We start from the raw sequence: 22,151 nt of genomic DNA on the forward strand, positions 1-22,151 counted from the left end.
GCTTTGTGGTTTAACCCACAGTGCCACCCGCGTCCCTCAGAGGAAAAAGAATGGTGCTCAAAACCATGACCATTTCTTGCACTCTGGCATGCAGTTTGCTGACACCAAGCCCCAACCAGCGAAGTGGAATGGGTTAAATACACATGCAGAACATCTTGGGAAGTAGTAAGTGGGAGCCACAACAGGGATCACTGATCACTCTTAAGGGAGTGATCACAGGGATCACTCTTAAGACACATGATTTGGCTTGGTTCTGTACTGCAGAAGTTCTCTCTGGTACTCCAGGTTTAGCAATTATTATTTTACACTACCTTAACACAGGGGTGGCTTAGCTCAGGGGACCGTTGTGTTTTCTAAGCCCGAGGGCACTGGTTGCCAGCAAGTCCTCCACTGAGGTCTTCTTATGGTATCTGTGAACCAGCCTCCTGCTCCTCTTCGCTGCTCCCTTGCTCACATAGCTGAAGGAGGACGCTGGAAAAGCGACTCTCTTCCCCACTTCCTCCTTCAGCTCTATGTGCTCTTCAAGGTTCAGATTATTTTTGCTCAAGCTCACTTTTGCCCAGATCCTGTGATCCCAGCAAACGTTTTCTCTATTGGCGGTGCAAGGCAGTGGGGCAGAGGCCTGATCCATGGGAGAGAACTTAATGGGGGTGGGTGAAGAGATGCTTTCTGCACTCAGCCAAAAAATCAAAATGTGCCTTTCAATTGGCTATCATGTGCTCCTGCACTTTCTTTGCAGAACTTATCTGGCCCCATCTGGATAGTCATAATCATTTTCACCCCAAACCAGACACTTCTTGGCTCCTTTCAGTTCTCCACCCCACCCCCAGCAATCACATTAATTATTATTTTTATTTTAAGCTCCAGCAACCTGCTTCCATCCTGGCGGAAGTGGTGCCTGGGCTCTTTTGCACATTCTCAGCATGTCCCAAAATGTCTCCCAGTGCCTAACAAATCCAAACCCCCTCTTCCCAACATCTCATCCATGCATTGTCTAGCTGGCCCTGCGTGTGGAACAGGTAGCATTTCAGAGAAAGCCGCCTTGAAGGTCCTGTCTTTCATGCCCCCCTCCCCCTTCCAAGCAATCTAATTTGGGCTTTCAGGATCGCCAGGAACATAATCTGCCAGCATTAAAATATCTTCACTGCCTTCAACATTTCGAGGCGCAATTCAAACTGTAAGATGTAACCTCCCCAAAAATATCCAACCCACCTTGGGAGCAGGTTATCTGAGGACTGCTTGTTTCCCTTCAAAGTGGCAAGGGGATCCCCATGAAAGGGGACCATAGGACCAAATAAAATACCTTTCTTTTAACGTGGCCCATGCTGTCATCCAGGGGGCAACCACGAATGAGGCCCTGCACTTCAGTCAGCTCCATGATGTCCGCCGGTGGTGAGGGAGCATCATCAGAGAGCGGGGTCATCAGGGACTCCAGTTCGTGAGAGTTGGAGGGGGCCACAGGAAGGGACGGTGTTTGCCGGCTCCGGTGATAGTAGGTGTGGTTCCCGGCTGCTTGGGAAACCAGGCCTGCCACAGACTCCCTGCAGGAGGGAATGAACAAAAGACTAAGCGCTCACCAGCCAGTAACAAAACTCCCCCTGCAGCTCAATGAATGCTGGAGATTTCCCAGCAGACTGAACCAGTGCTAGGCACAGGACTCATTCTTGGCCAATAGCAGCAGGTGACCAATTGCTGATTTATTTTGCTGCGGGATGATATACAGAACAGAAAGCTACCTTATACAGAGTTAGACCCCTGGTCCATCTAAGTCAGGGTTTCCCAAACTTAGGCCTCCAGCTGTTTTTGGACTACAACTCCCATCATCCCTAACTAGCAGGACCAGTGGTCAGGGATGATGGGAACTGTAGTCCAAAAACAGCTGGAAACTGTTGAATGGTTTCTTTAAATGTAAAGGTTCATCATTGTTCCACTCGATGTGTATATCTTAAAGGGGCCAGAGCAAGGGCCAGAGCAAGATAACGAGACCCAACTTTAAAGCTGTGAAACATAGCAGGTGCTGCTGAGTTGTATTTGATTAAGGTGTGTCAGCATTTGGGTTTAGTATATAAGGAGCAGCACCTAGCTCTCCCATTACCCTGGGGTTTGGGTTGGTGGTTGGGTCTGGTTTGGTTGTTAATGTATTTAGTGTAAATGGAGTTTTTGTTTTTCTTATTAAAACCTTGTTTAAGTTATTTTTGAGTCCTTTTCATTTTTAATGCATGATCTCCCCAGCAAGCTATCTGCAGCGCTACCATACTGCAAATATCCAACATCTTTGGTTATGGGCCCAGCTGCTGAGTGGATGACTGCATATTTTTGGACTCTGAGAAAGGTTTGAAAACTCCTTCTCCTGTTAGTGTAATTTTTTGTGGGTCTGGAAGAGTTCCAGAATGGTTGACCGGGTTCCTGAAGCTGAGAAGGCTCTGGTCTTCCCACAGCTAACAGATGAGAACTATACTTTATGGTCTTTTCGGGTGGAGGCGCTTTTGACCTCTAGAGAAGTATGGACCTATGTAACTGATGACCCTCCTGACCCTGTAACTAATGCTTGGTCGAAAGGAGATGCAAAAGCCAGGGCGATAATTAATTTGGCAGGCAGCGACCAGCAAGTAGTCTATATAAGAAATAAGAAAACTGCCAAAGAAATGTGGGACAGTCTTGCAGCAGTGCATGTTAGAAAAGAGTCAGCATCTGCATTGACGTTTTTCAAGCAGTTGTACCAGACGAAGTTGCAGCCTGGTGGTGATTTGGCAGCACACTTGAGACGTCTGGAGGCAATACGCGGCGAATTAATTCGAAGGGACATGGTGATACCTGATATTCAGTATGTTTTTATCATCCTTTGTTCCCTTAATGAGGACTTTGATGGTATAGCTAGCCAGATATCTGCTGTTCCACCAGCACAATTAACTGTGGAAGGGGTAACGGCAAGATTAATGGGCGAGTTGGATAGAAGGGAGGCTTGTGCCATAAGCACTCCTATTTCCAGAAAGAATGAGGAACGCCATATGCAAACCTGTGGTGATACAACTGCATTTAAAGCTGCAAAGCGTTGTTGGTTCTGCAACAAGCAAGGACATTTTGCAAAGGACTGCAGAGCCAAAAGAAAGCAAAGTACTCCCAAGTCTGTTTCTGTTCGTCAGTCACGGTTGTCAGCCCAACAGCAGACATCGTATAGTAAAGACAGAAACGAGCCGCGAGCTTTTCATGCTTGGACTACAAATCGTAAAAGAATTAAAGATGCCAAGTGGAAGTCTTTTATTATAGACTCTGGAGCATCTCAGCACATCTGCAATGATCGAAGCTTGTTTATTTCTTTCGAAGAGGAAATTGGTAATGTACATTTAGCCAATTCACAAGTCTTGCAGTCGCTTGGCAGAGGTACTGTTAAACTTGACTCTTTAAACATTACAATAGCAAACTGCATTTACTGCCCGTCAGTGGACAATTTATTGTCAGTAAGGTGCTTTGCTCGTCAAGGCATAACTGTGCGTTTCTTAAAATCAATGTGTGAGTTTTTTGATGGGAACAAACGTTTATTGTATGCCCGGGACTCTGATGGTTTATATAGACTGTATTTTCGCACCTACTCCCAATCGCCTATAAATTGCAGAGCAGCACAGTCAAGCCAGGGGTTGAGGAATGTAAGGCCTCATTCCGGGTGTGTCCATGAGGCGCACAGAATTCTGGGACACCTGAATTTTGCTGATGTAATTAAGACAAAGAATATCGTTAATGGCCTCAACTTAAAACCATGTAAATTCTTTATGCAATGTCTATCCTGTTGCAAGAATAAGATTAAGGTTGCACGCAAGGGTAGGTGCTCAGATAGGAAAGTAACTGAACCATTTGAGCGTGTACATTGTGATTTAGTTGGGCCACTCCCACCATCATTAGGAGGTTCTAAGTACTGGCTTACTCTGATAGACCAGTATAGTAGATACTGTTGGACTTATGCAATAGCTGAGAAGTCCCAAGCATTTGAAAAGTATAAAGTTTTTTGCAACTGGGTAAAAACGCACTTTAACAAACCAATTAAGAACCTGTTTTCTGACCGGGGCGGGGAATTTGTTTCTGAGGATTTTGAGAAATTCCTGGAAGCGCAGGGGACTACTCATGAGTTATCTTGCCCCCGAAGTCCCTGGCAAAATGGGCTTGTTGAAGTTGTGCAGCGTGACCTACAGGCAGGGGTTAAAACGTATCTGCATGATGCTAATCTGCCCAAAGACTTTTGGGCTGAAGCACTTAATGCATTTTGTTACGTTAGAAATCGCAGTTATCATACTGGTTTAGATGTCACCCCCTATGAGAAACTGTTTAAAAAACGCCCTAATCTGAAATACCTCCGCATTTGGGGTTCAGATGTAATTATGCATTATCCTGCTAAGCAAAAATTGGGTGAACGTAGTGTCCAGGGAAAATTAATGGGCTACCAGCAGGGGGCGTACAGAATTTACATACCAGCAACTGGCAAATTTCATATTACCAGAAGCATGATACAAACTGTAAATTGGAATGGAGTTGCTGTCTTCCAAGATACTGATGGTATAGATAATACTGAGGAAGAGGAAGAAACAGCAGAAGAAGCAGCAGGAAATAGTGCTTCTGAATTAATGGGAAAAGACAAAAAGCCTGTTGAGTCTGATAAATTGTTTGATGATTTAAAGTCACAGGCACCCGAGGGGAGGTCAGATTCTCTTGAGTTTTCTGACCGTGAGCTTAGCCTACAGGCACCTCTTCAATCTGACAATGATTTACAACCTGAAACTAGTGGTTTACTTAGTCCCATTAAGTCTGAGGAGTCTGACTGTCCTTCTGGACTGAGACGTTCAGATAGAAAGAGACAGAAGCCACAACGTTTTGCAGATGAACATTTTAATACTGTGTATGCCAATAAGGCAGTTTTTGAGCCAAAAAGCTACAATGATGTTCAGAATTTACCAAAGCACCAAGCTGCAAATTGGTATAAAGCTATGAACTCCGAGATAGCTTCTTTAAAAGAGCATAACACTTGGTCTCTTGTACCACAAACCCCAGATATGAGACTTATTGATTCGAAATGGGTTTATAGAGTTAAAACGAATGACAAAAACGAAGTTGTAAGGTACAAAGCAAGATTAGTTGCTAGGGGTTTTCAACAAATTCCAGGCGAAGATTATGATTTGTGTTATTCACCAAGCGTAAAATATGAAACAGTTAAGCTTTTGTTAAAAGATGCATCACAGCGTGGACATTCCGTTTATCACCTAGATATAAAAACTGCATATTTGTTTGCAGATTTAAAAGAACAAATTTTTATGCGTGTTCCTGAAGGCATAGACGCCGCTGAAGGTTTGGTATGCAAATTAAACAAATCCCTTTATGGTCTGCACCAAAGTGGAAGGAATTGGCACCAAACTTTAGCAAAAGAATTGCTGGATATTGGTTTTTCACAAGGAAAGGCAGACAATTGTGTGTTCATAAAGGAAAGGGCAAACTCTGTAACAAAAATATGTGTGTATGTAGATGACGTATTAATTTCTACAAAAACTAAACAGGAATATGAACAGGTGGTATCACAGTTACAGAAGAAATTTGATGTAGTGGAATTAGGCATAGCTAAAAATTACTTATCCATGCAAATTGAGAAAGGCAAAAATGGATCTTTTCTGGTTCATCAAACTGCAAAAATTGATGATCTTGTTGAAATGCTATGTTTAGAAAATGCAAATGGGAAGGAAACACCTATGGTGTGTGGTTTCACCTTTACAGGTGAAGACAAGCCATTTCCTAACAAAACTTTGTATCGTTCTGCTATAGGCAAGCTAAATTTCATTCAAAGAATCTCAAGACCAGATATAACTTATGCTTTTCACTTTCTGGCAAAATTTGTGGAAAAGCCTACTACACAATGTTTCTCTGCTCTTAAGAGAGTGGTAATGTACCTTAAACATACCAAACATTATAGGTTGCAGTTTACAACATGTATTGACAAAGGTTTTGAAATTTTCTGCGATGCATCTCATGCAATGGAACAAAATAATTGCAGGGGTGTGTCTGGTATGGTGTTTTGTTATAACGGTTGTCCATTTGAATGGAAGTCCCAAACACAAACCATTATTTGTCTCTCCACAACAGAAAGTGAATTATGTGCATGCGTTCAGGCCACTCGTGATGTAGAATGGTATCTGCAAGTGTTTGCAGACCTACAGATGCAAGTAACACTACCAGTAAAAGTTTACCTTGATTCCCAGAGTGGACTTGCTATCCTGTGCTCAGAGACCAATACGCAGCGCACTAGAGTCTTAAGGTTACGTTTAGAATTTGTAAAGCAACTAATTGCTGATGAAATGGTTGTATTTGAATATGTTCCTGGTGACAGTCAAATTGCGGACATTTTTACAAAAGCACTTCCAAAGGTTACACATGAAAAACATGTACAAAGTATGCTTTCTGTTTTTGTTCCACAATGATGAACCGCAGGGGAAATGTTGAATGGTTTCTTTAAATGTAAAGGTTCATCATTGTTCCACTCGATGTGTATATCTTAAAGGGGCCAGAGCAAGGGCCAGAGCAAGATAACGAGACCCAACTTTAAAGCTGTGAAACATAGCAGGTGCTGCTGAGTTGTATTTGATTAAGGTGTGTCAGCATTTGGGTTTAGTATATAAGGAGCAGCACCTAGCTCTCCCATTACCCTGGGGTTTGGGTTGGTGGTTGGGTCTGGTTTGGTTGTTAATGTATTTAGTGTAAATGGAGTTTTTGTTTTTCTTATTAAAACCTTGTTTAAGTTATTTTTGAGTCCTTTTCATTTTTAATGCATGATCTCCCCAGCAAGCTATCTGCAGCGCTACCATACTGCAAATAGCCAACAGAAACGCCAGTTTGGGAAACCTTGATCTAGGTCATTATTGTCCACAATGGCAGGTAGAAGATCTCCAAGATTTCAAGCAGGGGTTTCTTTTCAGTCCTGCCTGGAGATGCAGCCAGGGACAGCACCTGAGACCTTTACTTTCAAAAACTGCGACACTGCCTTCCTAATTCCAGCAAGGCAGCTGTGTTAGCCAGCCAATACAAAAAACATATGCTATGGTACACTCATTGTTGTAGCTACTTTTGTATTATACTGAGATCATCCTGCTACGTGTGTCCGTGACAATGCTTTCTCTAACACCATAGGAAACAGTCTTTGACTGAGTCAGACTATTGGCACATCTCACTCACTGCTATCTGCACTGACTGGCAGTGGCCCTCCAGGGCTTCGGACAAAAGACAAAGAACAGAGGTTGCGATACAGATATGGCAGGCTCATGGCTGAACAGACAGGCTTCAGTTTGGTCTGATGTACTTTGGGCCAAGGCGAGGCAGAAACCTACCTTGGCTTGTTGTTGCGAAAGCTGGCGCACATGCAGAAGAGGACACACAGCAAGCCTAGGCAGATTCCCACGATGATCCCCGTGACAGAGTGAACGTCCAGCATATCTGAGGGACACAGGAGAGCAGTCAAAGAGAAGAGGGTGATGCCGCGGCCTGCCAAGGCGAACCCCACCTTGCACTGTGTGCGCTGCTGTGTGTACCTGAGAACTTCTCCTGCAAGGTCTGCACGTCCTTGACGTTGGAGTACGGCCCTGACCCAACCACCGTCTTGGCTCCCATCTTGAAGAAATACCGGGTGTCGCTCTCCAGCCCGTGGACTTCGGTGCTGAACGTATTGCCTGAGCAAGAGAGCAAACCCAGCAGGTGCTCAAGTGTTGCAGACTGGTTAAAAACACAGCGGATGTTCTGTGGCTCCCATGTAATAATAATAATAATAATAATAATAATAATAATAATAATAATAATAATAATATTACTTATACCCCGCACACTCTGGGTGGCTTCCAACAAAAGATTAAAAATACACCAAAACATCAGTCATTAAAAACTTCCCTAAACAGTGCTGCCTTCAGATGTCTTCTAAACGTCAGGTAGCTGTTTATTTCTTTGACATTGGATGGGAGGGCGTTCCACAGGGCGGGTGCCACCACTGAGAAGGCCCTCTGCCTGGTTCCCTGTAACTTCGCTTCTCGCAGTGAGGGAACCACCAGAAGGCCCTTGGCGCTGGACCTCAGTGTCAGGCTGCACAATGAGGATGGAGATGCTCCTTCAGGTATACTGGGCGGAGGCCCAGGAAGATCGCTTCTTCTTCAAACATCCACAGGGGTGGGGAAACCCTCAGTCCAATTTCATGTGGGTGGCAAAGAGGGGAGAGGGGGTGGCAGAAGAAGAGAAAGTCCTATTCACCGCCATCCCTGCTCACCCTGGCATGTGGCCCCTGGCATGTGGCCCCTGGCAGATGACCCCTGAGGGAAAGTTGAAAAACGAAACGACTCCTGTGCAAAAGTTTCCTCTGTGCATATTTTTTTACCTTCTTTTGTCAGTAGAGTCCACATCTCATCGGGTTGAGTGTGGTTGGCGTTGTAGAGGATGAGGTACTCCACGATGATGCCGTTTGGCTCAGAAGGGGGGCACCAGTGGACCTGGACGGCATATGGGTTGATAGGATGCAGCCGCAAGTCGGAGGGAGGCGTTGACGGCCCTGCAGGAAGGGGAGGACAGAACGCAGGCATCAAAAAGAGTACAGCGAAGTCACCTGCCTGTTGTCAATAGGTAGGGAGTTCCAAAGTTTGAGTTCTAACACACTGAAAATTTGATTACTTTGCAAAGCAAATATTAGTTATTGTCGTAAATTTTTATTTGCTTTTGCCTGTATTGGAGATTTCTATCTTTACTGAGAATTTCTCAAAACGAACTGCAGAATATTTTCGATTAAGCAGTTACGGGGGCTAAAAACTTACATTTAAAACTCTCAGTCTGAAAACTAAGCACTGCAAGAACCTGGATAAGAACCCAAGCCATTTTGCTGCTTGAGGCAAAGGGAAAGGTGGAGCCTCCTCCCATCATTCCACATGCAGAAGCCAAGGAAATGGCAGCTGAATGTGACAGTGGAGGTAGAACACAGCAGCAGCCTTCAGTTTGTCTAATCCTCTTTTAAAGCCAACTAAATTGGTGGCCATCACTGTCTCCTGTGGGACAGTCACAATTTAACTATGAGCTGTGTGAAGAAGCCACTGGTCCCAGGGTTGGGAGAGGAGCAGCCATCGGTCTAGGCAGGTGATATGGCCAGCTCTGTCCTGCCCAACACCTTTTCCGTCAATGCCTCCATCCCTCATCTGCTGTCTGAGACTCTGCCTAACGCTGCCTTGCTTTGCCTAACGATAGGGCCGGCCCTTCATGGAACACATATGCTATTGTTCAGTTAGGTAAGATAGAGCCACTCCCGATCTCAGGAGGGGGGGGGTTGCGGGGCTCACGACCCCACCCACACTCTCGCGGGGCTAGCTCCAGCCCAGCGGGACTCAGGAACTCATTATTATTCAGTGTCGGCGCCAGCCAATGGGGTGGCGTCGGGGGGCGGATCTTCCGGAGGGCACTTAAGGTCAGGGTAGCCTGGGCTCGCCCCTTTTTCTCTCCTCGCTGCAGCCGCATTCCCCCATTCAAATCTTTCGCCCAAAACCTGCAGACATTTATTTATCAGGCACTCTGTTGTGTACTCACTGTCTGGAAGGGTGAACCATTCCACCGCATTCCCGAATGGCCCATCGACGCCGACGCCATTCGACTGCACAGCAAATTCGTATCTGGTGAACGGCTTCAGCCCACTGATGAGGATGTCTTCGTCAGAGCTATGGAAGGAAGAATGCCCACAAGGGAGAAAATATTATGACGCCATCTGCAATCTGTGTACCCCCGTAAGGAGACTGGCAGCTGTCAAAACAGAAGAGATGGCAGGTCTTGTGGTTTCATAGTGCTTCACTTGATATTTGAGATTCTTACCTAACAGCAGCCCCACTTGAAACAAAGAATTCGTTCAGAGAAGTCATGGGCTTCTCTGTGATAGGACAGGAAACTGATGGATGCAGAACTCCCTGGCCTTAATGCTGACCCATGGATTGCCAATATATGGTTTATTAAGTCATGGATTATGTACAGGGCTGGAGAACTTCAGGCCCAGAGGCTGAATGTGGTCCTTCAAGGCTTTCCTCAGGCCGCACCTCCCCTCATCAGCCCTGCTTTGCACCCTCCTTGAATGTTTTTGCCTTGCTGGACTGTGTCCTTGAACTCCCATTAGGTGTCTTGCCTGCTTGGATAGAGAGCAGGGAGGACAGTAAGGGTCTGCGTAGAAACTAGCCTAGTGTACAAAGGTAACATGCACATTCATTGCCCCTTCTCATGAGTCGCAGCAGAAGCTGCCAATAATGGGGGGTCTTTGTACATGTCAACCTGCCTGTCCTTTAATATGAGCTCTTTTTTAAAAAAAAAAGTTTTTATTAAATATTTTCTTCTGTTACAAAACAAGGAAAAGTACATAGAGCGTCTCCGCTTTCAAGTCATAAAGTCTTTTTACAGTTCATTTACATCCAGTATGAAACATTATTGTCATAGACATGGTGCAGTTGGGGGGAAAGAGAGGGGAGGGAGAGAGATGGGGGAGAAATATGATCTTTAATTCTGTTGCACAATATTTGCGTAGGGTTTTTGTGTCAGCATCATGTGGATGGGTCCTTTATATATTTATTCATTTTTATTGGCTTTGCGAGAGATTATAGGGCACAGAGCTTGCTTGCTTGCTTGTGTTCGGTTGGTTGCAATATGGTTTGTTTTTATGTGGGGGGGGCGGGTTGTTGGATCAGACTGGCCAAATCATTTCATCTGCTGTTGAGGAGGGGGGATAGGTCTTGTTGGGTTGTATGTGTGATAAAGGGGAGCTACACTGGGGTGAAAGCATCCTCCTTTGCTTCTCCCTGGGCCAGTTTAAGTTTGTTGGCTAACTTTTTTCCAAGATCATCTGTTGAGGCAAATTCACATGTGCAATTGTCTTCTGGGACACAGCTGGCTGCAGTGCACAAGAGAGCTTTCTAAACATTAAGAAGAGCTTGCTGAATCAGGCCAATGGCCCATCTAGTCCAGCATCCTGTTCTCACAGTAGCCAACCAGACAGATAGATAGATAAACTTTTTCCACATTAGCCAACGACCATAACAACATAAAACAAGCAATATATACAGTGGTACCTCGGGTTAAGTACTTAATTCGTTCCGGAGGTCCGTTCTTAACCTGAAACTGTTCTTAACCTGAGGTACCACTTTAGCTTATGGGGCCTCCTGCTGCCGCCACGCCACCACTGCGCGATTTCTGTTCTCATCCTGAAGCAAAGTTCTTAACCTGAAGCACTATTTCTGGGTTAGCGGAGTCTGTAACCTGAAGCGTATGTAACCTGAAGCGTATGTAACCTGAAGCGTATGTAACCTGAGGTACCACTGTACAATTAAAAAGACAACAATGGGTAAAAAGGACAATCAAATGATCAAGTTTATCGTTCAGATTGTGGCCCTTAATCTCATTGCACCCTCGATAAACCTAGCAACCTTTGCTGTTGTCTGATCATTTTGATCTGATAACAGAAAGAACAATGTGGCCGCAGATGGGCGGCCTGGGATGGTAAGTAGGAGTGGGGTGATGATCTCATTCCTCAGATCTTTATAAAGGGGACAGGACAGGAGAACATGAGCCACTGTTTCCAGATTGCCAATCAGATGCCTGTGGGAAACGCGGGCACAAGTGCCCTCTCCCCTCCTGTGGTCTCCAGCAGCTGGCATTCAGAAGCAGTACTGCCTCCAACCACAGAGGCAGACCATAGCCATCACGGCTAGTAGCCATTGACAGCATAGCCCCATTGATTCTGAGCATCCAGTCTTAAACACTCTTCAGAAACTGGGCGTTGCTCCCCAAACCCTCATAACTATGGGCCTGGGCCAAGCTACATCCATGGTTAGGCAAAGAATCATGGACATAGAGAGACAACAGGACTCTACAAGGGTCCCCGATTATAAAATCATAGAGAACGGGATATGCGTAGCCGCTCCAGCAGCATATCTCTATTTCCTCACATCCAGAAACGCAAGAAGGGCTTTTACTCTTGCTAGAAGCTGGGCCTTGCCCTCACCGGTTCTGGAAGGCTCCTATAGAAGGGTCCCATATGCACAGAGACTTTGCGCCTGCCCATTGGGGGAAATAGGAAGCCTCAAACATATTTTTCAGATGTCCTTTTTATGTTGAGATTCTTAGAGACGCCATTGATCCTTTGCTGAAGAGGCTCACCGATCTTTCAGACAAGTCTAAACTTAATTCTCTCCTCTTAAAGGTAAAGGTAAAGGGACCCCTGACCATTAGGTCCAGTCGTGACAGACTCTGGGGTTGCGGCGCTCATCTCGCTTTATTGGCCAAGGGTCATGTGGCCAGCATGACTAAGCCGCTTCTGGCGAACCAGAGCAGCGCACGGAAACGCCGTTTACCTTCCCGCTGGAGCGGTACCTATTTATCTACTTGCACTTTGACGTGCTTTCAAACTACTAGGTTGGCAGGAGCAGGGACCGAGCAATGGGAGCTCACCCCGTCACGGGGATTCGAACTGCCGACCTTCTGATCAGCAAGTCCTAGGCTCTGTGGTTTAACCCACAGAGCCTTTCTCCTCTTAGGCAAAGATAATAAGACAACCTGGCTGGTAGGCAGATTCTGCACCCAGATTTGTAGGCACAGATCATCCTCTATAATAAAATAGCTTACTAGGGAAATGCTGAAGTTGCCCTTTGGGGCGCCTCAGGGTCATTTTCTTATGGTAGCCCAAATCTCAGTTGTACGGGTGTATGTATATATCTCAGTTTTAGCCATTGATAGCCTTATTCTTCATGGACTTGCCCAATCCTCTTTAAAAGCCTTCCAAATTAGTGGCCATCACTGCCTCCTGTGGGGAAGAGTCACATAGTGAAGAAGCCCTTTCTTTTCTCTGCCCTGAATCTCCCAACATTCGGCTTCATTGGAAGCCAACAAGTTCCAGCGTGATGAGAGAGGGAGAAAAACTTTCACCCGTCCTCTTTCTTTGCAGCAGCACCCCATATGCAGACTGCACGGGTGCTCAGTCACCCTCTTTTTTTAAAAAAAAATCTTTATTGGTTTAAAATACAAACATACAACAAAAATAGGTATAACCAAGTTAAATACAGAAGTAAATAACGAAAAAAGGGAAAAAACCTCACAACATAAAAACAAAAACAAAAAAATTAAAGAACAAGAAAAAAGAGGAAAAAACCAAGAATTTCATATCTATCAAATAAATTTTTTTTGCAAGAAACTTCCAATTGTTCTCGTTATACTTTTTCTATTGTCATGGTATTATCGCACAGTTTTGTTTTATATCCTTTTTCTTACATTCCACTATGATATTTACCGTATTTTTCGCTCTATAACACACACCTGACCATAACACGCACATAGTTTTTAGAGGAGGAAAATCCGTACGCATGCCACCCGTAGGCATTCCCTCCATAACATGCACAGACATTTCCCCTTACTTTTTAGGAGGAAAAAAGTGAGTGTTATGGTGCAAAAAATACGGTATTTCATTTATCTATTGTTCACAAGTATCATTCCACTTCTGCTAAGATGGTATCACTTTTACAATATAATCTTATATATCCCTTAAATATTTTACATTCTTCTCGTGTTTTCTGGTTTAAGGCTCCCCTGACTTTTCCCGTTAGCTTTGCTAGTCACCCTCTTACCTTGTGTAGTAAGTCACAAGTGAGGCGTTTTTCAGCCCCCAGGGACTGAACCGCACGGTGTAATTGACGATCTTCACCGTGGTGAAATCCGGCTTCTTCCACCTCAACCAAATTGACGTGGAGCTGTTGGATTCCACGTAGACGTGGGCCGGGGGCAGTGGTGGGCCCTTCTGAAGCGGAGGGTCTGAAAGGATGATCAAGAGAAGAGAAGATATGTACAATCAGGTGCAGGGAGGATGACTCCTGGACCAGCTTGCAAAGGAACAGCAGAGGAAATTACAGAGGAACAAGGCAGGGTGAAATGTTGTGGTCAGATGAGCCACAGAACGTGGGAGACGTCAAATGGGGCTGACTTGAGCTGTGGTCCATAAGAACTTCAGCAGAACCTACTGGATCAGGCCAACAGCCCATCTAATTCAGCACCCTGTTCTCACAGCTGCCAGCCCAAAAAGCCTATGAAACAAACAAGCAAGGCCTGAGCACAAGAGCTCTTTTCCCTCCTGTGGTGTCTGGCAACTGGCATTCAGGAGCATGACTGCCTCCGACCATGGAAGCAGAGCATAGCCTTCTCCTTCATGAACTTGTCCAACCCTCCTTTAAAGCCATTCAAGTTGGGGGCCACCACTGCCTCCTATGGAAGCACCTTTCATAGTCTACGCTCTGCTTGAAGAAGTCATTTCTTTTAAGGGTCCTGGGTTGTCCAACATTTGGCTTCATTGGATGTTCACAAGTTCTAGGGTTAGGAGAGAAGGAGAAAAACTTCTCTCTCCTTTTCTATGTTGTACAAACTGCATCTAAAGGGAATTTTTAAATATTTGATGTTTTCTTGTTGCTGTTGTTGTTATTTTTAAATACAGTGGAACCTCGATTGTCGGATGTTTCGGCTTTCAAACGCCGACAACCCGGAAGTGAATGCTCCCATTTTCGAACATGCCTCGGAAGTTGAATGGCTTCCAAGGTGCGTTTCTCCATTTTTTCAGTGGATTTTGCCAACCATCCATTGAGCCTCAGTTGTCGAACGTTTTGGAAGTCGAACGGCCTTCTGGAACGGATTACGTTCGACAACCGAGGTTCCACTGTATTCTGTTGGGAGCAACCCAGTTAGATGGTTGGCATATACATAATGAATTGTTGTTGTTGTTAAACAACTTCCATCGTGTCACCTTTTGCTCATCTTTTCTCTCATCTAAAAGTCCCCAATACTGCAACGTTTCCTCATAGGGGAATTTTCCCATGCCCTCAGGGCCGGATTTAGGTTTGATGAGGCCCTAAGCTACTGAAGGTAATGGGGCCCTTTATATGTCCAGCTGTCCTTTGTCAACAACAAATTGTCGCTGTTTCTTGTGTTGAATATATGCTATATGGTAATTTATGGACCTAATAGGTCCATACACAACTCAAAACACTGTTGCTTTATGTAGGTTTTATTTTATTTGTTTTTTTATCTTATATTTTGGAAATGTACATCCAGTTTTTTTCCTTTAATTTTTTTGGGGGCCCCCAAGAGAATGGGGCCCTAAGCTATAGCTTGTTTAGCGCAGTGTTTCCCAACCTTGGGCCTCCAGCTGTTTTTGAACTACAATTCCCATCACCCCCGACCACTGGTCTTGCTAGCTAGGGATGATGGGAGTTGTAGTCCAAAAACAGCTGGAGGCCCAAGGTTGGGAAACACTGGTTTAGCTTATACGTGAATCCGGCACTGCATTCCCTTGATCATTTTGGCTGCCCTTGTCTTAACACCTGGAGGCACCAGGATGGCAAAGGCTGCCTTATCATATTGCTTTGTGAGAAAGCCATCCACAAACATGAGCCAGGAGTCAAGGCCTTGTAGTAGCATCTACCTGCTACGGTTACAGGCGCCCTCTCGGTCCTTCCCTTCCAAACTGCAGCGTAGCCATCTTCATGCTTGTTGAACGCCACCAGCTTCACTTCGTAGAGTCTCCCAGGAACTGGAGAGAATAAGCAGAGGAACAGAAGAGTGGGTCAAGCAACAAAAAGAGCAGCATGGCTTAGAAGAGCAAAATCATGGCTACCATCTTCATTTCAGCAAAGGGCTGTATCCAACGTTCTCTCTCCGCCAGTGGAGGAACTCTTGAGCTAGCAGATGGAAGAGTTTGAAGGAATCCAATGCAACAATTGCACTAGCGGAAGCTTGTTGCACAACAGCTGGTTCGTGCTGCACAATCCATTACACAACCATCTGTGGTAATGAACCAGCACAAGTATGCTGCTAAGTGACTTCAGGTTAGCGCTGCATCAGATACAACCCATTCATAATAATGGACAACACCTCCTATTACCTTTCTTAAACCAACTGTACCTTGTGTCCCATGGACTTATTTTGGTGATCATGAATTCTATAATTAGCGGGTGTATCTTTTTAAAACAAAGAAGATAATAAATCAGAGAAAACTCCAAAAACTGAAAAGCAAGAAACAAGGGCAATTAGCAGCAAAAATCTGGATGATTTAAGTTTGGTTTAATGGTCAGAGCGCCGGACTAAGACGAGGGTTCAAATACCCAATTAGCCATGAAGTTCACTGAGGGGCCTTGGGCCAATCACAGTCTCTCAGAATTGTATTCAACTAATTTTTACTTATAGGAGACCCACTGAAATAAATGACTCTAACTTAGGCCCATTAATTTCAATGGGTCTATTCTAAGTAAAAGCTGACTTAAGCCCATTAATTTTGAATTTCAGTGGGTCTATTCTGAGTAAAAGTTAGGTTGAACGCAACCCATAACCTATTTCACAGGGTTCTTGTGAGGATATAAAGGGCAAGGGGAGTAAGTGTGTACACCCCCTTGAGTTCCTTAGAAGAAAAGTGGGGTATAAATGTAATGAATACATTTAAAATTAAGAGAAAAACTTGGCGTCCCAAATCCATCTCCCTTTGCCCAACTAGAATCAAGTGCCGGGTGAGTCTTTAGTAACCTCCTCCAGGCAATTGTCCTTTGGCATTTCATCAGTATGGGGGGTTGTACAGCGACTCTACTCCACGCTCCCATTGACCCCACCTCTTGAATAGAGCGAACCAGGAACAGGCTGTTTAAGCATTTTTATTGGATGCTGCCAAAATATAAACAGGGCATTTTTTTAACCCATTAAATGAGTGCATGGACCTGCTGTATTGCTGAAGGCCATCCAGGGCAGACTATGGCCTTGCAACCAAAGCGGAACTTTCCGGCAATGTGAATTCTGTGTTACCGCCAGATGCAGCCACCCTTGTTGGCTGTGCTGCAATCCAAGCCAAGCTCCAGAGAGAGCAAGCCAAGAGGGCTGTTCTATAGCTCGCCTGCTTCTTTCTTCGCCCCTCTTTTGTAAGATCTGCTTATTCAAGGGAACTGCTTGAGCATCTCAAAGTTTACAAATAGAGGGAAAATGGGGCAATTCTCTCTTTGGACACCCAGCTCCTTGTTCCTCCCCAAATGGCCTCCCCCGCCCCCCCACCTCTTGTTGGTTTCATTGACGAAGCTCTGCTAATTAAGGATGTGCCTATTCAGGGCCTGCTGTGGAGAAGATGGCCAGCTCCTTTCGCCACCACAATACAGGCTGTACAAAAGCACTTTTTGGCTATGCCAGTGCATCACTCTTCTTTTGATTGTGCAAGTGTGCATGGAGGGGGGGGGGCGAGTGGTGCCACTCCCCCCACTCCCCCGCAAGGAAAAGCACATGGATGGCAAGGATCGGGAAAGCCTTACACTTGTGCAACACACATTTGCATCTGGAAGAGAGAGAAAACATTTTAGCTCCTTTTTTCTTCTTTTTTTGCCGGCCTCCCTAAGAACGCCGCAGCAAAAAGGCTTTTTTGTCTGCTCTGAAAATCTTGGCAGCAGGCAGAACAGAGTCAGCCTGGAGATGGTCCAAACTGCAGAGCGGCTGTGTGTGTGTGTGTGTTGGCTGAGGAGTGTCTCAGCATCGAGCAAAGGCTTAAAAGAGGGACCCACAGGCAAACATCTCCCCACACAGGGTGCCCTCTCTCTCCAGTCACAGCCCAAATGTAATGGAGGTAGACCTCAGGCCTGGTTCAGGCAACGGCGCATGGAAGAAATGTTCTATGGTTGTTAGGCAACCGCCAACTCAACTTCCTCCTCTTTCAGGCATGGATTTCTACCTACCCAATCCATAGCATGACAAACTGAGGTTGTATCCAACTAACGCCACATTCGCACCATGTTTTTAAAGCACTGTGAGATGCCAGCTTAAACAGTCATGGCTTCCCCCAAAGAATTCTGGGAGCTGTAGATTGTTACGGGTGCTGAGGGTTGTTAAGAGATCCCAAATTCCCCCCACAGAGCTACAGTTCTTAGAGTGGCTTAACAATATATCCCTCTGGGAATTGCAGTTCTGTGGAGAGGAATAGGGGCCTCCTAACAGCCCTCAGCACCCTTTAAAAAACTACACCAGAATTCTTTGGGGAAACCAGGATTGTTGGAAGTAGTTATTGTGATGTTTTCAGTGTCTGGTGCAAATGCGGCGGTCTAAGTGGTACTTAGAGCAGGGACGGGATCAGGTAATCTTTAGTAGTATAGAGCCCTGAGTGAGGCCAAAATTTTGCACACCCAAGTGGATCTTCTCAATTATAGATCTTCCCAGTTTTGCGCCCCCTTGGTTCGGCACCCTGGGCGGGGGAACTGCATGCACTGCCCTAAATCTGGCACGGTTCAGGGCAGGCATGTTAAAAGTACTAGGCATTTTAAAATTACCTACTAATTTTAATGGGTCTACTTTGAATAGGACTAGCATCGGATACAACCTTTGGAATTATGCTAGCATGACTAATGCAGGGAGTTTCAGGTAGTGATTTTATTTATTCATAAAATTTATACACTGCTTGATTGCAAAAAAAAACCTGCAAGTGGTTCTACTGCCTGGAAGAAGTCCTGTTTCCTCTACCCACAGCTATCTAGATTCCTCATTCTCCTGATCCTATGGCCCACTCTTCCCAAATTTTCAGAATCTCCCCCCTTCCTCACAATTCTATACCTCTGGATTAGCCTTTGTCAAATCGCATGCCCTCCAGATTTTTCTGACTACAGCTCCCTTCAGTCCCAGCCCGCACGGAATTATAGCCCCAAACATCTGGAAGGGCAACAGGTTAGGGGTGCTCTGTCTAAACCCTGTCTTGAAATGTCAGCATATGAGATGGCCCTCACAAGCAGTGCATGCTATTTATTTTATTCATTTAACAAAATGTGTATACTGCATAACTGTAAGGAAACCTCTAAGCAGCTTACCAAAAGAAAAACAACACCCATTAAAATTATTGGTAAAAACGGATATTTAAGAACATTCAATATGGTTAAAATCAGCAGGAACTAAGAAGAAATGAAACAGATTTAACTTCTATGTGTCTGGAACTTTGCAAAAGTTGGCTTAAGTAGCTACATTTATCTCAGCTGGAATAAATGGCATGGCATGGCATTTAGAATAAGGTTGGAGAACCTTTTTCCCTGTTGAGGGCCACATTCCTTTCAGGGTAATCTGTTGAGGGCCACAAGCCAGCAGAGGGTGGAGCCAACGGGGCCTCTCTGTTTTCTCCTTCCTCGCTACCCACACAAAATCAGGTTGAGAACCACGGCCCTCAGGCTGCAGGCTGATCACCCAAGTTTTAGAAAATTTGGGTCCACACAGATCAGAGAATGTTCTCATTGGTGGGCTCCATGCCACAGACAACCTCCATGGCCAGTTCACAGGAACAAGCAGGGCACAGGAAACCTTTTCCGAGAGCCAGCGTGGTATAGTGGTTAGAGTGTCAGAGACCTGGATTCAAATCCCCACTTGATCATGAAGCTCACTGGGTGACCTTGGGCCAGTCCCTGCCTCCTGACCTAACAACTCACAGGGCTGTTGTGAGGATTAAAGGGAGGAGGAGGAGGAGAACCACGTACGCCACCTTGACATCCTTGGACAAAAAAAGGTGGGGTATAATTTCAACAAATAAATGAACTTACTTAACTCTGTCAGTTCATGCTGCTTGACCTTCTTCTTCAACTTTATCGGCCCAACATCCCAAGCGCCATCCCCGGGACCTTCGGAGAGGTTCTCCTCACTCGTCTCCTCTGTGGCCACTTCGCGGTAGTAAAGTTTGTAGCCTGAAATCTGGGCGTGGTTAGCTGGAGGTTGCCAACTCACCAGCAGGGACTCCATTTTTGCTCGGACTTTTAACTCAGTTGGGGCAAACGGAACTAGGGGAAGCAAGGAAGAAACATCAACAGTGGTTGCCTCAAGAATCAAGGTGATAGGGTTTGTTTGTTTGTTTGTTTGTTTGTTTGTTTGTTTGTTTGTTTGTTTTTGGAACCAGGAAACCTGAAGGATTGTCTCACCACTTATACACCCCAGCTGCTCTGCAGGTGAGGACCTTGTGTAGATACCATCTTATCAGAAGGCCCACTCCACACAATACAGGAATTGGGTCTTAAGCATTGTGGCACCTTTCGAATTCTCTCCCTTTACCCATTAGAAAGGCACCGACTCTTGTCTTTTTTGGTGCCGAAAACCTTCCTCCTTCAACAAGCCTTTCAAGTAGAGCTCTCTTCCAGTCTGCATCTGTACTGGAATTGTTTTAATTGCTTTTGTTGTTGTTTTATCAGCTTTTTGTTTGCTGTCCATGGCTCCTTTGAGAGGAAGGCAGGGTTTAAATTAAAATAATAATAAATGTGCTATTCTCGGCTCCTTGGAGGAAGAGTAGGATACAAATACAAGAAGGTACCATACAGGGTTGTACTAAATCAGGGTAAACAGTGTGGTACTCTCCAGATGTTTTGGAAAACAACTTTCCTCATCCCCAACCATTGACCAAGATGGCTGGAGCCAATGCGAGCCAGAGCCCAACAACACAGGGGGCACCAGGTTTCCCAGTGCCTCCCCCACTCTGTTAAACAGTTTGCCTGGGTGAACTGCCACCCGCGCTGCTTGCTCACTCATTTGCCAGCTGTTCCTGCTGGAATTGGTGTGGTCATGAACTGCTGTGTGATGACAGCCTTACATTTTTATTTATATAGGAAGAAAACTCTCTGGATCCATTCTGATGAAGGGTGGTACATATACATTTAAAATCAAATAAAGGAATCAGCATTTCATTGCCACCTTGATCTCAGGCTTGCTCTCCTTGGCTATTATGCTTCCTACCTTTGATTCAAGCTTCCACGTACTTACCTTGGATCCGAATTCCATTTGCAGACACAAAACTCTCCATGTCCTACTAAGCCCTGAGAACAGTGGACATGATCCTCATGGGCAGTGGGCTGACCTACCATGAGTTTGGTTGTCTCTATCCGGGGTACGGTGCTGTGTCCATTCTGAAGGGGCCCCATAGCCCACGCTTGTACTCGCTGCAATGCGCACTTTGTAGACTTTATTAGGGTGCAGGCCGTGAAGAGTGAGTTGGGTCTCATTCGCACCAACCTCGGTTGAGGAAATCAGATCTGTTAGAAAAACAGAGCCCAACATGCTGAATCTAACATGCTGATGGGTGCTAGAGAATTCCACCAGAAACAGAAATGGGAGCAGAAATCGCCACAGTTCACATGCGCATCTGAGGTCAGGAACAGAAATAACACCAGTGAGTACAAGCTATTGTTTTACGTAAATAATTATGTTACTTTCTGCACTGTTTTTGATGTCTCCCTTCCACTGAATTTGATTGTGAAATTAATTACATTAGTTTTGGTCAGTGCTATTTTTCTTGAAAAGTAGGTGCTGGTACTCAGTACCCCCTGAAAAAAAGCACTGGTTTTGGTCAAAGCTTAGAGTGAGAAAACAACACCAGTTTTGCTGGAAGCTGAACTGTAGCAGAATGGAAACAGCACTGATTGTGATGAACCCAGGACAAGGTGAAAATCACTGCTTCGCTACATCCCTAATCATGCCCCAGTTTCTGGCACCAGAACCATCTCTTCCTTACCTTCCTTGAGGGGAGCGTAGTCAATTTTGTACTTGGTGATTCTGCCATTGCTGAGTTCCGGAAGGAGAGGCAGCCAAGTCACCTTGATGTCCATCGGTGTTGTGCTGGAAAGAGACAGCTGAGGAGCTGCGCTGGGAACTGGGGAGTGAAAGGATAAAAGCGATGACTCCACCTCGTCACAAAGGAAATGAGCAAAACACCCATTTGGTGGGTGAAAACACACACACATTTGAACCTGGAGGGCTTCATTGATTGGCTGCAGATTGGTTTGCAGGCTCAATTTGAAGTGTTTGTTTTGACCTTTAAAGCCTTAAATGGCCCAGAAACCCACAGTACCTTAGGAACCACCTCTCCCCACATGAACCTACATGGACCCTGTGTTCATCACCTGAGGGCCTTCTTTGTGTGCCCCCTCACAGGGAAGCAACACAAGGACAGGCCTTTTTAGTGGTGGCTCCCCAACTATGAAACATTGTCCCCAAAGAGATATGCCTGGCACCATCATTACAAACTTCTAGGCACCAGACAAAGACATTCCTGTTCACCCAAGAATTTGAATCTTAACTGGATAATAGGGTGTGATTTATACCCAAGTCTGTATTGA

General features: G+C 45.3%; 1 protein-coding gene across 1 annotated transcript in view; it reads right to left on the reverse strand.

Annotated features, from left to right (window-relative positions):
* The window catches only part of IGDCC4 (immunoglobulin superfamily DCC subclass member 4), an 85,475-nt gene that overhangs the window by 20,126 nt on the left and 43,198 nt on the right, over window positions 1-22,151 (reverse strand). The window contains exons 9-18 of the mRNA XM_028705647.2: window positions 21,548-21,685; window positions 20,898-21,068; window positions 19,596-19,829; window positions 15,482-15,589; window positions 13,641-13,824; window positions 9,577-9,704; window positions 8,387-8,557; window positions 7,557-7,694; window positions 7,356-7,461; window positions 1,304-1,541 (exon numbers count right to left, since the gene is read on the reverse strand). Coding sequence (XP_028561480.2) covers window positions 1,304-1,541; window positions 7,356-7,461; window positions 7,557-7,694; window positions 8,387-8,557; window positions 9,577-9,704; window positions 13,641-13,824; window positions 15,482-15,589; window positions 19,596-19,829; window positions 20,898-21,068; window positions 21,548-21,685 — 1,616 coding nt within the window. The remainder of the gene's footprint in view (window positions 1-1,303; window positions 1,542-7,355; window positions 7,462-7,556; window positions 7,695-8,386; window positions 8,558-9,576; window positions 9,705-13,640; window positions 13,825-15,481; window positions 15,590-19,595; window positions 19,830-20,897; window positions 21,069-21,547; window positions 21,686-22,151) is intronic.

Source organism: Podarcis muralis, chromosome 14, assembly GCF_964188315.1.
Source record: "Podarcis muralis chromosome 14, rPodMur119.hap1.1, whole genome shotgun sequence".
Taxonomy (NCBI): Eukaryota; Metazoa; Chordata; class Lepidosauria; order Squamata; family Lacertidae; genus Podarcis; species Podarcis muralis.